Source organism: Rhinolophus sinicus, chromosome 16 (assembly GCF_057876585.1).
Source record: "Rhinolophus sinicus isolate RSI-liver-muscle chromosome 16, RSI-T2T, whole genome shotgun sequence".
In the NCBI taxonomy this organism is placed as follows: domain Eukaryota; kingdom Metazoa; phylum Chordata; class Mammalia; order Chiroptera; family Rhinolophidae; genus Rhinolophus; species Rhinolophus sinicus.
Window position 1 is genome coordinate 149,255,127 of NC_142516.1, and position 17,301 is coordinate 149,272,427.

At 43.5% G+C, this 17,301-nt stretch overlaps 1 protein-coding gene across 2 annotated transcripts in view; it reads right to left on the reverse strand.

The window, feature by feature from the left end:
• The window catches only part of FARP1 (FERM, ARH/RhoGEF and pleckstrin domain protein 1), a 283,093-nt gene that overhangs the window by 206,969 nt on the left and 58,823 nt on the right, over positions 1-17,301 (reverse strand). For both annotated transcript variants that reach the window (XM_088792816.1, XM_088792815.1), the window contains exon 2: positions 12,092-12,285. In XM_088792816.1, the coding sequence (XP_088648942.1) occupies positions 12,092-12,262 (171 nt within the window). In that variant the 5' untranslated portion in view covers positions 12,263-12,285. The remainder of the gene's footprint in view (positions 1-12,091; positions 12,286-17,301) is intronic.

Sequence of the window (17,301 nt, forward strand, 5' to 3'; positions counted from 1 at the left end):
GGCAGAGCAAGGGAGACAAGCATAAATTTTAGAGGTATGACCTTCAGGGAACCCAAACTTGGTGACCTTCATTTGCTCTGTGAGGTAGAAGTCTTAGCCATCTCCTAAGAGAAAGGGTGCCCTGCCTCTTCTCTCACTGTCCCTGCTGGCTGGCCCCTCAAGACTCCCTTGTCTCACGAGCGTCTGGCTGGGTTGGGTCGATGGGACGTTCGGAACCAACCCCTCTCCTTGGCCCTTTAAGGCTAAGGGCAACAGCAGCTTCCCGCTGCTACTTCATCTCCCTCACTGGTTTCCTGAACTCCTCCTGTCCACGCTTCTAGGAACTGCGCAGTCAGCAAATTGTTTCCAGGTAAAACCTTTTGACGGTGTCATCCGTTTCCTGCCGTGAACCTGACTGGCTGACAGGTAGGGCCGCAGGAGTAACAGGACCTGAAGGGACTGGAAGGTTTGCAGCAGCCACCGTGGGACACAGGAAAGCAGTGACCAAGGACACTCTGTTATAGTAGCTGGGAAGCTCTGAGGACCAGGGGAGATCTGAGTTTGTAAATTTACAACCTGTGTTGTAGTATAATTTTTTCCAATAGCTCTAACTGCCTGGACATAGCAGCAAAGAAGAAAGGAGCTGTGGCCACTGCTGGAATCAGAGCAAGGCAAGGGAGAGCGGCTGGCAAGGGGGGGATCCTAAAGGATAAATCACTGAGATCTGAACAGAGCACAGAATCAACGAGGACCAGGGGCCTGGGAGAAGACGGTCGAAAGAGTGGAGATTGCTACGAGGCTGAAGGAAAAATACAACGGGAGGGACAAGACTGAGAGATCAGCTAGGATTCAGAAAAGCAACCCAGTGCTAGCACTGGACAAATGTCACCAACACCGGGGCATGGGCTTTCATAAAACTGTGACCAAATATTTATACTGGACATCTATCACATTCAATGTCCCCTGTGCTCTGGGAGACGATCAGTCATATGCCCTTCCATTTCTTATTTCTGCTGTTCCTAGTTAAGGGACACATCCTCAGAATCAGAAATTGAGGAATGCTTTAAATTTACTATCAGATCGAGTCTTATACACAATGAGCTGCAAGCACTGTTTTCAACAATATCAAAAAGGAAATCTTTCTGCAAAAGTTGCAGTGAGAACAAAGACTAAACCTGCTTTATTGTAAAGAGGTGTGTGTGTGCAGGGAAAGCCTCCTTGAGGCGCCTGGTAAAATATATGTGTTTTTCCCCTCATCTTTACAATGTTAAATATGCTTTTGTTATGGGTTGAACTGTGTCCCCCAAATTCAGAGCTTGAAGCCTCCCCCGCCCCCCACAGTGCTTAAAAAGGTGACCTTATTTGGAAATAGGGTCTTTACAGAGATAATCAAGTTAAAATGAGGTCTTTAGAGTGGGCCCCAATCCCATTCCCCCTTTATGAAAAGGGGACATTTGGAGACAAATACCCACACAGGCAGAACCCCATGAGAAGAAGAAGGCAGAGACTGGGGCAGAGTCTCCACGCAAAGGAACACCAGAGATTGCCAGCAAACCACCAGAAACTAGGAGAGACGCCTGGAAGAACAGATTTTCTCTCAGAAGGGACCACCCCTGCCAACACCTTGACCTTAGACTTCTAGCCTCCAGAACTATAAGAGGGTATATCTGTGTTGTTTAAGCCCCCCGTCTGTGCTACTTTGTGACAGCAGCCTTAGGAAACTAATACAGATTTTAATGATGAAAAAGGTATTGCTGTGATGTCTTAATAACCAATGCTCTTTGGTCTAGCTTTTCAACTCGTTACACATTCAGTCTTATGTCTAGATCAAAGGTAATTGAGTGAGAATCTGAGTTCTGTTTGCTGACAGAAACACATTCTGACAAATGACCTCTGGAAGATGACATAATAGCCAAACGTGCTTTATACTACACCTCATAACTAAATTGCATCAAAATTAAACAATAAGCTAATGAAAGCAATCACCCATTCGTTTTCAACGATTTTGAACAGGCTGTTGAAGATGCTGGATTTCAATGTTTTCCCAGCCTAGCCTTAACTTAGGGATGGTACACTGAGCAATGTGGCTTGTGGATGACAAGGAAATTGAAATACAAAGAGTAAATATAATTGTCCTAATATAAATGGAAACAAAGCAATCAACCTCCATTTGATACTTCCAGTTTGTACAATTTACATCATCATTATGAATCGTGGAGGTTCCTTTACACAGCCCCAGAATGTTCTTTGGGATTAAAATAAGGCAATGCCCTTCATGAGCAACATTAGCAACACTCCTTTCATGTCAACTAAAGAAGATATTTCTAGTATAACGGTTGTCACAGAAAGGCCTGTGCCAGTTCGTTTCCTAGTCCTCTGTGACAGCAGAGAGCCACTCGGGTTGGAAACCTAAGGACTGCCGATCTATGTTCTCCCACTCTCTGGGTGCTCCCTTCCCATCAGCTGCCAAGTCCTATCGATTCCACTTCCCCCATTTCTCCTGTGTTTGTCAGCTCCCGGCATTCTGTCTGAGGCGCTTATCAGTCTCCACCATGCTTATAGGACATTGCCAGTCCTCTGGTCACTGGGTGTCCCTCCCGCAGACTCAGCTGTGCTCAACATCCTGCCCACTGACGAGCGCATATCACTGGCAGCTGTCTCAGGGACGAGCACGACTGCTGTGCTGGCTTCTCCTCGCTAAGGGCTTGTTATGGCCCAGGCGCATCTAAAAGGGCCGGGAAAGCAGGGCTTAAGTGAGCTGGGACCCCGGCTCCTTGTCCCCAGCTCAATGACCCAGACCAAGTCCCTTATGCTCTCTAGGCCTCACCAGGGTCATTCCCACCTACCTCTAGAATCAGTGATCAGCCATCAATGAGATAATGTACGTACAGACTAGCACAATGTTTGGCACACAGCAAGGTATTTTTAAAAGGGTAGTTGTTATTTTTATTCATTTTCTTATCACCAGCAAGCACCTTGCCTCACATGTCCATAAACATTTGTGGAACTCATATCATGTTTCCAAGATCACATTCCATAAAATAACACCAGAGCCACAGAATTCCATTGTGGGTATCGAGACTAACTTCCTGTTTGTATAAATGAGTAAAGATAAACCTACCCAGCTCTCATTCACAGTTGTAAAGTACGAAAAACTTTTAAAATTGCTCTTTTCCACAATCATTTTAGCTACAGTCGACCTTAAATTAATTATATCACCCTGTATTTTTCTCAGGACTGAAAACCATGATGCCCAACTCAAATGTTTAAAGTAATGGAAGACAACAAATAAGTGAATCATAAAAAGACAGCTGATTATTTAAAAATCAGTCTGATTTGCATGTCAATGTTTCAGATTTCAAATAGGAGTGTCTTGCTCACTTCAAATGGGCCCCCAGAACCCACTCACACTGGGAAGAGCTGCCCTCCAGGGTCTTGAAACCCTGAGTCCAGTCTGTGGTAGAGGGATGGCAGGATTCTCCTAGAAAAATCCTGGCTCTAGGAAAATGGAGAAGTTCGGGGCCAAGTAAATAGAAACCAAGAATTCAGCAAAGCATAAGCGCACACAAAATTTTAAGCTAAAAGGACACCCCTCAATTTTAAAAGCTAGCCTACCTGAAGCTCAGAGAAGCTACAGATAGATCATTAAAAAAAAAAGGAAGTAAATGTGCTGGTTAGAAATTGAGAATTCATCACAACTATCCAAGTGGCAATTCACGTTTGCAGACCTTCGAAAGCCACCTGGGGTACATCTCTGTTTTAGATAAGGACTCACGCTCCAAAGAAAGCTCAAGTAAAAGTGAGACTATACAAAAAGCTGGGGTGGGGGGAGGGGAGAGGAATTACTCCATCTGATACAAGTATGCAGTTTTTAATAAAGTGCTTTTATATGCTTTCTTTTTTCCATTTCACCTACCCAACAGCTCTACAACGAAAGCAGGATCTCAATTCTGTTAAAGAACAATAATGAAACTAAAGCTTAGAATGAAAGGAAGAAAAAAAGACTTTTATGAGAACCCAGTGTGTGTTCAGGACTCTGCAAGGTGTTTGTACAGAAGGTGATTCCATCTGAGTGTCACCTCAGCAGCATGTGGTAAGTACCCTGTTTCCCCGAAAATAAGGCTTAGCCAGACCATCAGCTCTAATGCGTCTTTTGGAGCAAAGATTAATATAAGACCCGGTCTTATATAAGATATAGCTTATATAAGATAATACTGGGTCTCATATACTATAATATAACATTATAAGAGACCCGGTATTATCTTATATTATATTATATTATACCCGATGTTATATTATATAAGACCCGGTCTTATATTATGTTAAAATAAGACCGGGTCTTATATTAATTTTGCTCCAAAAGACGCATTAGAGCTGATGTTCCGGCTAGGTCTTATTTTGGGGGAAACAAGGTAATCTCTTTACTTAGAGACAAAGAAATAAGTTGGGAATGGTTGGTGTCGTGTGGGAGACCCGGCGGGGTCTCTGGTCCCGCTCCCCACATAAGAATACAGAACATTGTGAGGCCAAAAAGGAACACCCACGGAGCCATAGGTAGGGGAGTCAGTCATACCACTATATTCTCGCTGGCGGCATCCACCTCTCTGCAATCCACTCTTGCTAGCTCAGCCACCATCTTCTTGCTAGCCCCCATTCTTCTCTCTGCTAGCGTAGCCACAGCAGTTATATTAGTGGCCAATGGCTCACTGGTTACAGCTGACGGCCAACTAGCCACAGCTGATGGCCACCCAATCACAGTTGATGGCCATTTACTACCTGAGCCAGCACCTGTCTATGTGAGGCCAAGAGCCTGGAAACTGCTTTCTGGGGCTCTGTCCCCACAGTTGGTTATCTCCTCATCCAGAGTCAAACAGCTAGTAAGTGATGAAGCCAGGATCCAAAGTCTTACACTTTCCCCTTTAACCACTGTTTCTTATAATTAAGAAAATGTATTACACTTTCCCTTTTAACCACTGTTTCTTATAATTAAGAAAATGTATTACACTTTCCCTTTTAACCACTGTTTCTTATAATTAAGAAAATGTATTATCTCCATTTAAAAGAGGAGAAAAGCAGCTTCTCAAACTTGCTGCGTTTTCTCAGAACATTGACCATTTTAATGCCAGATACAGACCTCAGTTATAGTTTATTCCTTCTCTTTAATAGGTTCTACTTTGAGCGATTCTTTTTTCAGGGAGAAAATAGCAAACAGCTGTTAAAGAATTCCTGCCATCATTTCAGAGCCACAGAACTGGCTTTGATCACGAGCGCCTGGAGTTGAAAGGGGCACACACAAACATTTCGGGCTAACATTTAAATTCTCCTCTTTGCTTCTAAAGAGCTAGGAAGGAAGGCTAACAGTATTGAGCTGAAATGATTTATGAAAAAGGTTTTAATCGATTAAAATAGCCTTTAATTTAACCTCCTGAGGCCAGCCCCAGACAGCACCATTTATCATTCATGTTAAATAAAACACAGAAAGGGACTATGCAAAGCAGAGTGGACACAAATACTATTTCAGAAACTTTGCTAATAAAACGAGCCAAAAGCCACACTGATAAGGAGAAAGAAACACTGACTTATTTTAAAAAGCTGAGTAAACTTGTGAAATTCCTTCTCCTCATCCTGGTTCAAACTGCAGCTGCTAAAGAGGCAGTTAATACAGCTCTGGGCACACTCGTCTCCCTTCTGGGTTTAAACGGCCAATTAAATTTTATTTAGGTCTCACCACCACCACTACCACACCTCCTCTTATGTTCACTTCAAGCAAAAGAAAATAAAGTAGCTGTGAAACTCATACCTGCCATCTCATATCACTATAATCAGATCAACTGACGGGGGCAATCCCACCACCAGGGACTGGTCATTCCAGGGGGAGTGAGAAGCAGAACGCTTATGAGAAAGGGAGACATATTTTCCTCCAAGACTTTGAGTTATATGTACATCCCACCTTGTCGGGGACAAAAAAAAAAAAAAAAGGAAGAAAGACTTTTGGCAATTTATGGAAAAGGGCACATTCCCTAGGATGGCTGAAATAGAAATAAAAAAGGGACACAAAATTCATTCAAAATAAGCAAACAGAGAAAGGAAGGTGATTGCCGAAAGACATAGTTGTTGTGTGTGAGCCCAAGCCCAGTTCATAGCAGGCAGCCTCTGCTTTTCCTGATATAAACTAGAGGTGTACATACACACACACACACACACACAGAGCTTTTTAAAAAGACAAACTTATGCTCTGTCCTTTTTTCTGAGCTCAAGCTTAGGAAGGCAGCTTTAGAATTCTACAACCATTTAAGACCTTCTCTGGAATCACAAAGCCCTTGGAAGAACAAGCTCTCAATTAATGTCAAGCCCAGGTTTCAGTGGCAATTAAAAAAATTAAACAACTGTTTTCATTTCAAAAGGTAAGAAAATGAAATAAATGTTTAATCACTTCAGGGCTGGCAGTATGAGACTCCTAATTAGGTCTCAGAGAGAACACAGGCAATTTCATCCCCAGTAAAACACCTTTGCAATCTCTTTTATTATGACATGCAAACTATTTCTCTTAAAAACACTGGATGTCTGTTTTCAACAAACTGTTTATTTCTGACTACTAATGTGTTTTCTAGAAAACATTTAACTTCTTTCAGTCTCCTATGTCCTATTGTCAAGCGGTATATATAGTTCAGTCCAATTTAATTCGGTGAGGTTTATGTAAGTTACCCCACACACATTAAATTCTGATGCTCCATAAGTAGCAGCATATTATATATAAATCATAGCATGCGGATTCATCCTCACCACATTCTTTTTTAGCACTTACCAGGTACACAGTAACTACTGTGTCTGATCAGGCTTTGGGGGGCTTGGGGTTTTTATTTCTAAATTTAAAATCCCTTTCCTCAGTTTACCATTTGCCTAGGGAATTAACATATACAGTCATGAAAAGTTAAACAATTAATTCATCAACAAAGATGTCAACACAGCGTCCCAACTTTCCCAAAAAGGAAAAGCAGAAAAAAAGCCTTTAATATGATCTGGAACAAACACCTTATTTTGCAGATGAGCAAACTGAGTTGCAGAGATATTAAGAAACTAATTTGGGAGAGAGGAAAGATTAGAGACTGTGACTCAAAGTCTAATTAGAGGTACAGACAAGTACTGTAATTAGAGACAGGTGGCCTCCAGCAAGCGCTGTGGTGGCGGGGAGGCCTGGACTGTGGTGGGATTTTGATCAGTGTGTTAGAAGTGGAGGATGGGCAGTGTTTAGAATGGGGAAAGACGCAGAGCAGGACAGAGGGGAGAATGCGGTGGCCTTCTGTTTGGGAGGCCAGTTTGAAAAGACCCAGTGGGTGAGACAGTGAAAGCCCACAGGATCTTACAAGAGGCGGCTGCCCAGTGCAGGGAAAGCAGAGAGTGTTGGGTTAACGTGGGCTGGGTTCCAATCCCAGTCCTATACTAACTCTGTGCAAACATGAGGAAGGACTGAAAGCTCTTCCCATGGGTCCCCTCATTTCAACGAGAAGACAGCACCAACCGCTTCTCGTAATGTGTGTGAGTAAACTGAACAGAAGTGCGGGCAATTGGTTACAGGTATCAGGTATCTGCTGGTCCACGTACTGTTCAGGTGTAGGATCCAATGATAAACAAGCACAGAAGAGGCCTTGCCCCCACAGAACTCACATTCTACCTGTGCGAGGCCCAAACTAAGCATGCAAACAGAGAGGAGAATTTTCTGGCCTGAGACTCTCCTGTAGAAGGTAAAACACCCAGGACAGTGGTGGAGATCATGATGGAAGCGGCCCAAGCAGCTGAGCTGTCTACAGCAGACCCTTCGTGAGGGCTCCCTGCTCTCTCCCAGCCTCTCCAAGTCATAAGTCTGTACTTTACCCTCAGGCGGTTGGGAGCTATAAAAGTTTCCGAGCAAAACGATAGGACGTAAATCCAAACCGGTTGTTCCCTGGGATGGCCAGGTGGCCAGGGTTGCCAACAAGTTCTTTCTGCCACCACTAACGGTGGTGCCATTTCCTAAACGCCCCACCACGATCCGCCTGCCCACCCCAGGCCACTCCTGCTTCCCTTTCAACAAAGTTTGGGAGTCCACCTGTCAGCCTCGAGCATCTTTCCCAACTTTCCCAACCTTTCTCACCGGGGCTATTCAAAAGAAGTAAAAGATGGCTTGGTTTTACTTCTGCTCTTCTCAGCTTTTCCTAGAGTGACCTTGCTAATGAAAACACATGAGCTGAATAAACACTTGAGAAGAAACCATCTGCTGCATCCTGAAAAACGTCAGTAGGAACCGTGTTTGTTTACCAGCAGGGTCGTGAGGACAGAACACATAAAACCTTCTCAGGGACCTCAAGAGAGGATGATACTTGCGCGGAAGTGGAGGGGTGTCATTAACCTTTTCAGATCCACAAGAGTCAGTTGGTATTATAACCTCCGGTTGGAACAGTAAACTGCATATCGTAAACCACAGGGTGAGGCTTATTTGCACAGCATTTTACACATAAAGATGATAAAACACTGTGTAAGAATTTACTATCAATTCTTTTCGAACTTTCGATTCTACAGAGGAAATACCTATGTCATGCGGGAGACCCTGCTCGCTGCGCCATTTGTCGTGCGGGGCGGCCTGCGGGGTCTCTGCTCCAGCTCCCCATACAAGAACGCAGGATATGGTGAGGCCAAAAAGGAACACCCACGGAGCCATAGGTAGGGGAGTCATACCACTATATTCTCTCTGGTGGCACTATACTCTCACTGGAGGCTGGATCCACACTGTCCGCAAACCGCCATCCACGCTTGCCAGCCCAGCCAACATCTTGCTAGACCCCATTTTTCTCTTCTTTCTGCTAGCGTAGCCACAGCAGTTATATTAGTGGCCAATGGCTCACTGGTTACAGCTGACGGCCAACTAGCCACAGCTGATGGCCATGCAATCACAGTTGATGGCCATTTACTACCTGAGCCAGCACCTGTCTATGTGAGGCCGAGAGCCTGGAAACTTCTTTCTGGGGCTCTGCCCCCACAACCTAAAAAAAACTACCCAAGTTCAAGAGCAAAGGTGGTAGTGGAGCTGGCTACAGAATGGAAAAAGTCTGGTGCTCACTGCTGAGGCCTCTCAAAGGGTTAAACACTTAAATAATTTTTAAAGGCTATAAATAGCAATGGAAGCAACCATAGAGAGTATCGTTTGGTTCTCTGTGCCAGGAAATGTTTAAGGAATTTGCATTTACAGTAACGACTTCGCCTGCATCCATCCATATGCTACAACAAAAGTAGTGAGAAAAGGCCCAGGAAATTCAATCCCCAAGGAAAGACATGGTTCAAAGAAGAATGTTCCTCCAAGGAAACTGTAATGACTTCTGGCCCTGTGCCCTGCTCATCCGTGTGGCAAATGGGAGTGAGCAAAGAGAATCCATGCTCTTGGGGAACCCAGCCAAAGGCGGGATCATACATGGGCAACAGGGACACTGCCAGGGTCAGACCCTCAGCCTTGATGAATTCACAGCACAAAGTTTTGGAGCAAGGTTTTAAAAGCAGTTATGGGGAACTGGGTCTCTTGCAAGCCCGTGTCACTCTGCTCCAATCCTGAGCACTGCGATTTAGTCACCACGGCCAGCCTGATGCCTTCCAGCTGGTGAAGGCCTGGCTGGTTCTGTTCTTAAAAAGCACAAGGTAGCAATTTAGAATCATCTTCGTCAATAAAAATGCTGATATCTGCCTTTCTACAGCCAGTTATAGAAAACATCTGTTGCCCACTGGTTGAGAAGGAACAGTCTGACCAAACTAGAAAATAAAAATACAAATAGATGAGACATGTGAAAAACTAACAGTGACATTAATTCTACTTATAAAATAAACTCATCCTAACATTCAGTCAGCAAACATTTAACGAGCACTTACTACAGGCCAGGTGTTGAGCTAGGCGCTGGGGATGAGACAATAAGACAAGGCCCCAGCCCTGAGAAGCCAGCAGTGATATGGCAAATGGATGTCAACACCACTAATCATGTTTGTATTAAGCTCTTAGTACATGCCAAGAGTTGCTCCAAACATTTTATTTGTATCAATTCTTTTATTCTCATAAAATGAGGAAGGGTTTATTACTAGCCTCATTTTACAAGGGAGAAAAACTGAGATACAGAGAGGTTAAATGCTTTGTTCAAGGTGGTCAATGAGTTAGCAGAAGTTGGGATTTGAACCCAGGGAGTCTGACTCGACTCTACCTCGGTATATGAATATGTATCTGAGCAAAAAGGTCTGAAGGAGGTCACTGCCTCAAGGAGTTGGCATCTGGGTAAAACTGATATGGCCTTTAAGGGTGCAAAGGAGTTTATGGGGCGGGGGGCAGTGAGAAAGGTTCCTTCTAGGTAGAGAAGTTACAAATACAAAGCACAGGCATCAGAAATTCTCAAGTAAAATAATTTTAAAAGATGAAAACATTTCTATTCCTATTTCTTAGGCAGGGAGCTCCTATGTAGTCCCTAAATAGTACGTAGGAACAGAGTTTATGGAAACTGAAGAACTGCAGCTGAATATAGTACAATGTTCCTTGTAGCTGGTACACACAACAGCAGCGCTTCAGAGCTCCCCAGTCCAAAGCACACACGGGAGCACCATTTAATAGAATGCGTTGCTAGAGACTTGGGCTCAGAACTCCTTAACTGTACCAAAAAGGAAACACTGAAATACTGAATCTAAATACCTCACCAAACCGCCCTAGCAATGAAGACAAAAAATTGCGGGGGGTGGGGGGGGGCTAGCAGGTGCACGTCTCCATTTATTTTTACAATTTCAGCAGACTAGCAACAGCTTTGTTCACCAAGATATGAAGATGTTCCCAAGGCCTTGATAGATATAACTTCCAAAACAAAAACATTAGAAAGATACAAAGGTTGCTTGCAATGTGCAATGAATTAGTGGTTTTAAACATAGCTATTCTGAGATTTATCTTTCCCTGAGATACTTAGTGGTAATTCACACTCTGAACAATATTCTTTGAAATGAATATAATGAACCATATCAAACAAATGATTAAATGATAGGTTATAGGCGTTCATGCCAATCTACGTTGCAATCACTCTTGCCAACAGAATCGTCTCCACTTTAAAAACAGGTTATGTTCCCAAACTTGGTTTACAAGCTGGCTATCTGGAATACGAGAGTTATTTTCTTCCCCCACTATGTTTAGTACCCAATGTTTAGACGTGTTGTTTAGTACCCAAGACAGAGCACGAAAAATGAAATCCAAAGTGTGCGAAGTCTGTGGACTCTAATTCATGGAAGGGATAACGATGCTTGAGGACAGTGTAGGCAGAGCTCTAGAGAGCCAGACACACACATCTTATGCTCCCTGCCTTGGGAACAAGAAATCCTATCTGCACATACATGACGGTGGATCCCTACTCTCTGCTTAGGATTTCTGTTTTTAGGAGGAGGTTGGGGAGAAGGAAAAGGAAGGGTAGGAGCTCTGAGGAAAACAGAACCATGGGGGTGCAGGCCTTCAGCTGACGGAAGAGGCCACGGCTGCCGGTTCCCTCCTCTCTGCCCAGCTCCCAGATGCCCCTGGCCCTGGAATGGGGGGCCTCTTCAATTCCAGGGCTGCCACACTGTGGGCTTGGATGAGGGTTTTTCTGCACCCTGACTCGCCACCCACAGACATGGCTGTCAGCGTCTCCCTTGACATGAGAACACCTGCACAGCTCTTCGGTGGTTTTCTCAGAACCTTTTTTGCCAGTCCCTTAGAGAAGTGCACACGCACACACACGCAGAAGAACTGCCTGTGACGAGCAAGTTAAACTGAGATCCAGCCACAAGACCACAATTGTCTCTAATTCAAATATACATGATACATACATATGAACAAGCGTACACATATATATCGGGACATGGAAAATCACAGTAAAATTCCAGTGATGTGCCCAGTGATAGTCACTATACAGGCAGTTCATAAATCTAAAAATCGACAGCTCAGAACCAGAAAGGGTCCGAGGAGTGTTGGGGGTGCAGAATACGCAGACCCTCTTCCTGCCATCTCATGTCACTGAAACACGGGAATGAGACAAAGCTCCCCACGCCAAAGGCGGCCCGCACACTGGGGTTTACAGATACACCCTCCACTTACTGGAACTTCAAATGCCTCCTGGGTGTCATCCAGCATCTGGATTTTGATGGACATGAGTTTTCCTGAAGGTGTTGGGGGCGGCTTCTGCCCATGTTCCAAGGTACTGATGCCCGAATTCTCTGGGGCCCCCAGTCGCGATCCAGGAGTTGGCCTCTGCTCTATTTCTCCCATGATGAAAGCAGATTATATAATATCTGCAAGAAGCAATGAGAAAGAAAAATACATCAATCAGAAGAGGAGACTCATTTAAACCACCTAAGTAACGTCTGTTGTCTTCTACCCTTCGTGTCATTTCCGGAAACCACAGCAGGCTCTCCACCATCTGCTCAGGAATCACAGGGTGAGACCCCAGTCCCCTCACTAACAATGTCACCTTTAGCTACTCACGGCATGCAAATATTTGTGCACATTTTATTCTTTTGCATATTTTTACATATTTTATTCTTTTCTTGTTTTACAGTCAGCTCTTCACTATTCATGCCACAGATTCAGTAGTACTCAACATATTATTCAGTGTCTACAGTGAGTTAGGTACTACTTTTTACACATTTCAAGTCTGGCAGGAAGATAAGGAACAGTGCCTACGCCATATCATTAGCATCCATTAATTACCTTTTCTGGACACAGTAACATACTAAATCATGTATTATAACCATAAATAGATGAAACATATATGTGGCTCCCACGTTTATAATCAGGTTGAGAAAACTAAATGTACACTCACACAAACACAAGCGACACACTGTAGTGTTATTCTTTTGATTTCTTCTGCTTGTTTCTATGACAACTACCTCCTAATTCATTCACTTCCTCCCTGCCAACCCATGACTTGGTTCCCCCTTTCCCAAACCGTCCTACATAGTATAGATTCAACAAAGCTATTTTCCTAAAAACAAAATACAATCATCTTTCCTCTCCAAACAGGCCACTCTTCTCTCTCACCACACGGCGTTTCTCACTCTCCTCCTACTGCCTCTGTCTTGCAATGTGGGTCTCTCTGACTGAATGCTCTGCACTCATTCTCCACCTGAAAACTTCTACCATTGCTTTAAAGCTCAGTCAGTTCCAACGTCTCAGCCCTGACTCCCAGGCAGAGCTCAGGTCCTACTGCCCCCTCTTGCTCACCCCCTTCAAGCCTCAGCAAGGTGGTCAGTACCATCTGAGTCTGCCTGGTCACCTCCCCCACGACATCATGATAAACCTGAAGCATAAACCCATTCTAGAATATGGGTAGGACCTCAGCACCTACCCAGGTACAATGCTCAGCACAGAGTGGCACTCAGTAATGGCTGCTTGACAACTGGACCAATCTGCAGTACATTTATACTATGGCCAATATACTAACTGTCGCAAGAGCACAAAGGAATGAGATTTCAATGTCAGATGAAGTGGTTTTTAAAAAAGAGGGGAGGGCTTCCATCATGGAGAAGGTAGAAACTCAACTCGATTTAGTCTCAGACATTGGGTAATACTTGGAAGGAGACAGAAATACACAGGAGGAGGCATTCCAGGAATGCCTAAGCACCAGCAAAGCTATGGGACAGAAATAAGATGGCATATAGGAAGAAGAGTGAGAACTAATGCTGAAGAGTTAAAGATGTATTTGGAAGACAGGCTGGAATCAGACCTCAAATGCCTAGCTGAGAAATATGGTCTTTACACTGTAGGCGGTAAGGAGCCACTGGGGTAAGAATAACAACAAAAAGTAGAATTTAAAAAAAAATAAATCTGAAAATGATATATACTATGGGCTCCAAAAAAAAAAAGGTAGGATGGCAGGTAGGGCTAGGGACGTCCAATTACAAAGCTGTTGCAACAATTTGGGCTTGAGGGGACAATGTGGAGAGAAGCGATGAAAATGAAAAAGTGATTTTATAAAACCACTTTTGTGGAAAAACCAACCCCAACCCCATGTTGTAAATGGTTAGCTATTGAGAGGAGATAAAAAGCATAATGATGATCAGAAAGTTTTAAATCAGGGCAGGGGGAGGAAGCAGGAGGGGAGGGGAAGGTGTGAGTTTGATTGGGGACACTGTGTAGGGTTATAAAAGGAAATCCAGCAGGCTGAGGAGAGGTGGCGCTGCCTGTGGGGTATGGGTTCAGAGTCCATCTTGCTGCACAAGTTAAAGCCATGATGACAGGAAATGAATGTGGGGGACGTGGAACCAAAAAGGCAAAAAGAACAAACGTACCCAGTCATGAGGTTTGTTATGGGCTGAACTATGTCCATCCACCCCCAAATTTATGTTGAAGCCCTAATCCCCAATATCTCAGAATGTGACTGTATTTGGGGAAAGGGTCTTTAAAGAGGTGATTAAGTTAAAAGAAGGCCACTAAGATGGGCCACCATCCCATCTGACTGGTGTCCTTTTAAGAAAAGGAAATGTGTGCACACTGAGAGATACCCAGCCTGGGGTACTATGTCATGGCAGCTCTAGCAAACTCATACAAGGGTTCATGGAGAAGATGGAAAAGAGGCATGGAAAGGAAGAGCCAGTGACACTTAGTGATAAAGCCATGGAAGGGGCACCAGGGGGTCACCTCTGGTGCGAGGTACAGAGCTAAGTCTTACACATCTAAAAACAAGTCACCCTTCAGCTCTTTATTCAGGAAAAACCACCCAGTTTGTCATCTTATTTTCCAGGTGTTTCTTGCACAACTCATGCTCATCCTTCTTCTGAAGAGTCCGGTTCCCAGAAGGTTCCCACAAAATTCCATACGGAAACACCTCCCTCCCTCTTAGCAAAACTTCTGACATTCTCACTGTGACATGAAGGGCTGGCCCTGAGGTCAACAGATCAGAAACTCTGGAGACATCTCAATAACCTGAGTCATAAAACCACCCTGGACTAAAAAGACAGACACCGCCTTTGATCAGGCAGAAAAAGGGTCTAATGGCTACCTAGGAAACAGTACTTACGTCTTATTTCTCCCACACACACTTTCCCAACTAACTTTCCACCACAGCCTGTAAGAGATCATTATTTGTTCTTATGCAATCCTTTAAGATTGGGGTTCTGTGACAAGGCAATGCTAGTTAAGGACCAGCCTTTCTGAGAATTGTTCCTTCTTTTTTGAAGAACCATCTGTGATTTCACAGGTCTGTTTATAAGTACGTTTCTAATTTCTGCCCCAAATAAGATTTTTTTAAGAACCTAATTCTAATCTGTTTGGCTGTGTGATCTGTGCTTTGCTTAATTCATCTATGAATCTTGAGAGATACGACCAGACCTTGTTCATATGTAATCCTTGCACAGCGTCTTACACCAAAGTGAAAAAGAAATCAATATTTGTGCGATGAATCTAATCTGGGCGGTATACATTAATTATGAAATCACTTATGTTTAAAATACAATCTTCACAAACCACGCGAAATTACTTCCCCGTGTTTTCTGTTCACGGGCTCATGGTTAAAAATAAATGCAACCTCCAGAGAAAACTATGACATCACTGCGGTTGTCTTCCCACTCCCAGCCTCCTCTTTCCATTTTTCCCTACTTTGGCGTTGACCTCTCCTTGCATTCAAAACATCCCTCCTCTAATCCTGCCTTCTCTGCCCTGCACTCCATCAGAATTGACAGGCCCTGCGCTCGGACGTGGATGCTGGACCTGGCCGCTCTGCTTCCTGCTGCCCTGAGTCCGGGGGACATGCAACTGGCTGTGGCTGATGCCCATCCAGGGAGCTGATGGAAGGGCCTATCCTCCATATCACCCCATCTCAAAGGTGCTAGCACCCCTCCTGCAAATGCATTTTCTCCTTATCCTATTCAAGTGGAGCAACACGCCTCACCCCCTAAACTGAACCCTTTCTCTCCCTCTGGTCCAAGATCAATTTTGAGCACCTTGGCATTTAAAAATCAAATTGAGTTACTGATTCATAGATGCTTGGTACCTTCACTTCCCCTTTCTTTAGTTTTCTTTCTTTTTCCCCTTTAGTTTTCAAATGACCTCATGCCTGTATATTATTTCTACTTCTGGATGTTAACATTTAAGCAAAGTATGTCACACATTCTTTTTGTTTTCATACTTGCACGCAGACTGTTGCTGTACGTGGAAAGTACTGTTTAAATCCAGCCAAGAGTTCTGAGCTGAACATCCTGAGAATGTCAGGGGAACATGTGAGGAACGCTGGCAAGTCAGAAACAGGTAACCACAACTGAGGCTTGATATCAGAATTGGTGAGTCGAGTAACAACACAGCCGTCTAGGTGAACAAGTCTAACAAACCTAAAGGCCTCTTGTTTATAAATATCAAGCCATGCTCTATTCTCACTTGACCTCCATAACTTCCTGATTTCTGATTTCCTTCAGGAATAGTCAAAGTAAAGGAAATTAGTATTTCTTTCCTTGTCATACATTATACTAATGTGATCATTCTGGACCTAAAACTAAAAAGCTGTTTGTGAAACAATTTTATTCTTTAGATTTATCTGAAAAGTTAGTGAAAAGGAAATAGTAAGTACAACAAAAAGTAATAAAATTTTTAACTGGTAGAGAACAGATAAAAAACTTGAGTTGTCTTGTTATACTGAAAATAAGAACTAGCTGGACAATCAGCTCTAATGCGTCTTTTGGAGCAAAAATTAATATGAGACCCAGTATTATATTATATTATATATTATATTATACCTCGTATATTATATATATTATACCTCGTATATTATATATATATTATACGTGGCATTATATTATATTACATTATATTATTATATTATATTATATTATATTATATTATATTATATTATAAGACCCAGTCTTATATTATAATAAAATAAGACCGGGTCTTATACTAATTTTTGCTCCAAAAGACGCATTAGAGCTGATTGTCCAGCTAGGTCTTATTTTCGGGGATACACGGTAGCATCCTGATTTATAAAGACTTCCTCTTGGAATTCACCCAAAAGCAATAAGGAACATACACACAAATCACTCCATCCATGAGGATACTTGAAGACATCTGCAACTCTGAACCACAAAATGTGACCAAGAGTTGCCAAACTGCTTGAAGAGGCGTCCAGGCCTGCTGCACCACACTCCCCAAATAAGTAGAACATCCTGAGCAACAAATCCAACACTAGCTTCCTGGCAACAAAGGGAACAGAGGCGCAGGTTAGCACTCCGAGCTTCCCTGGATGCAGTGTGGTGGGAAATCTCAATAAGCACCAAACGTGGACTTGAATGAGGAAGCCAAGCCACGCTCGCAGGAAGCAG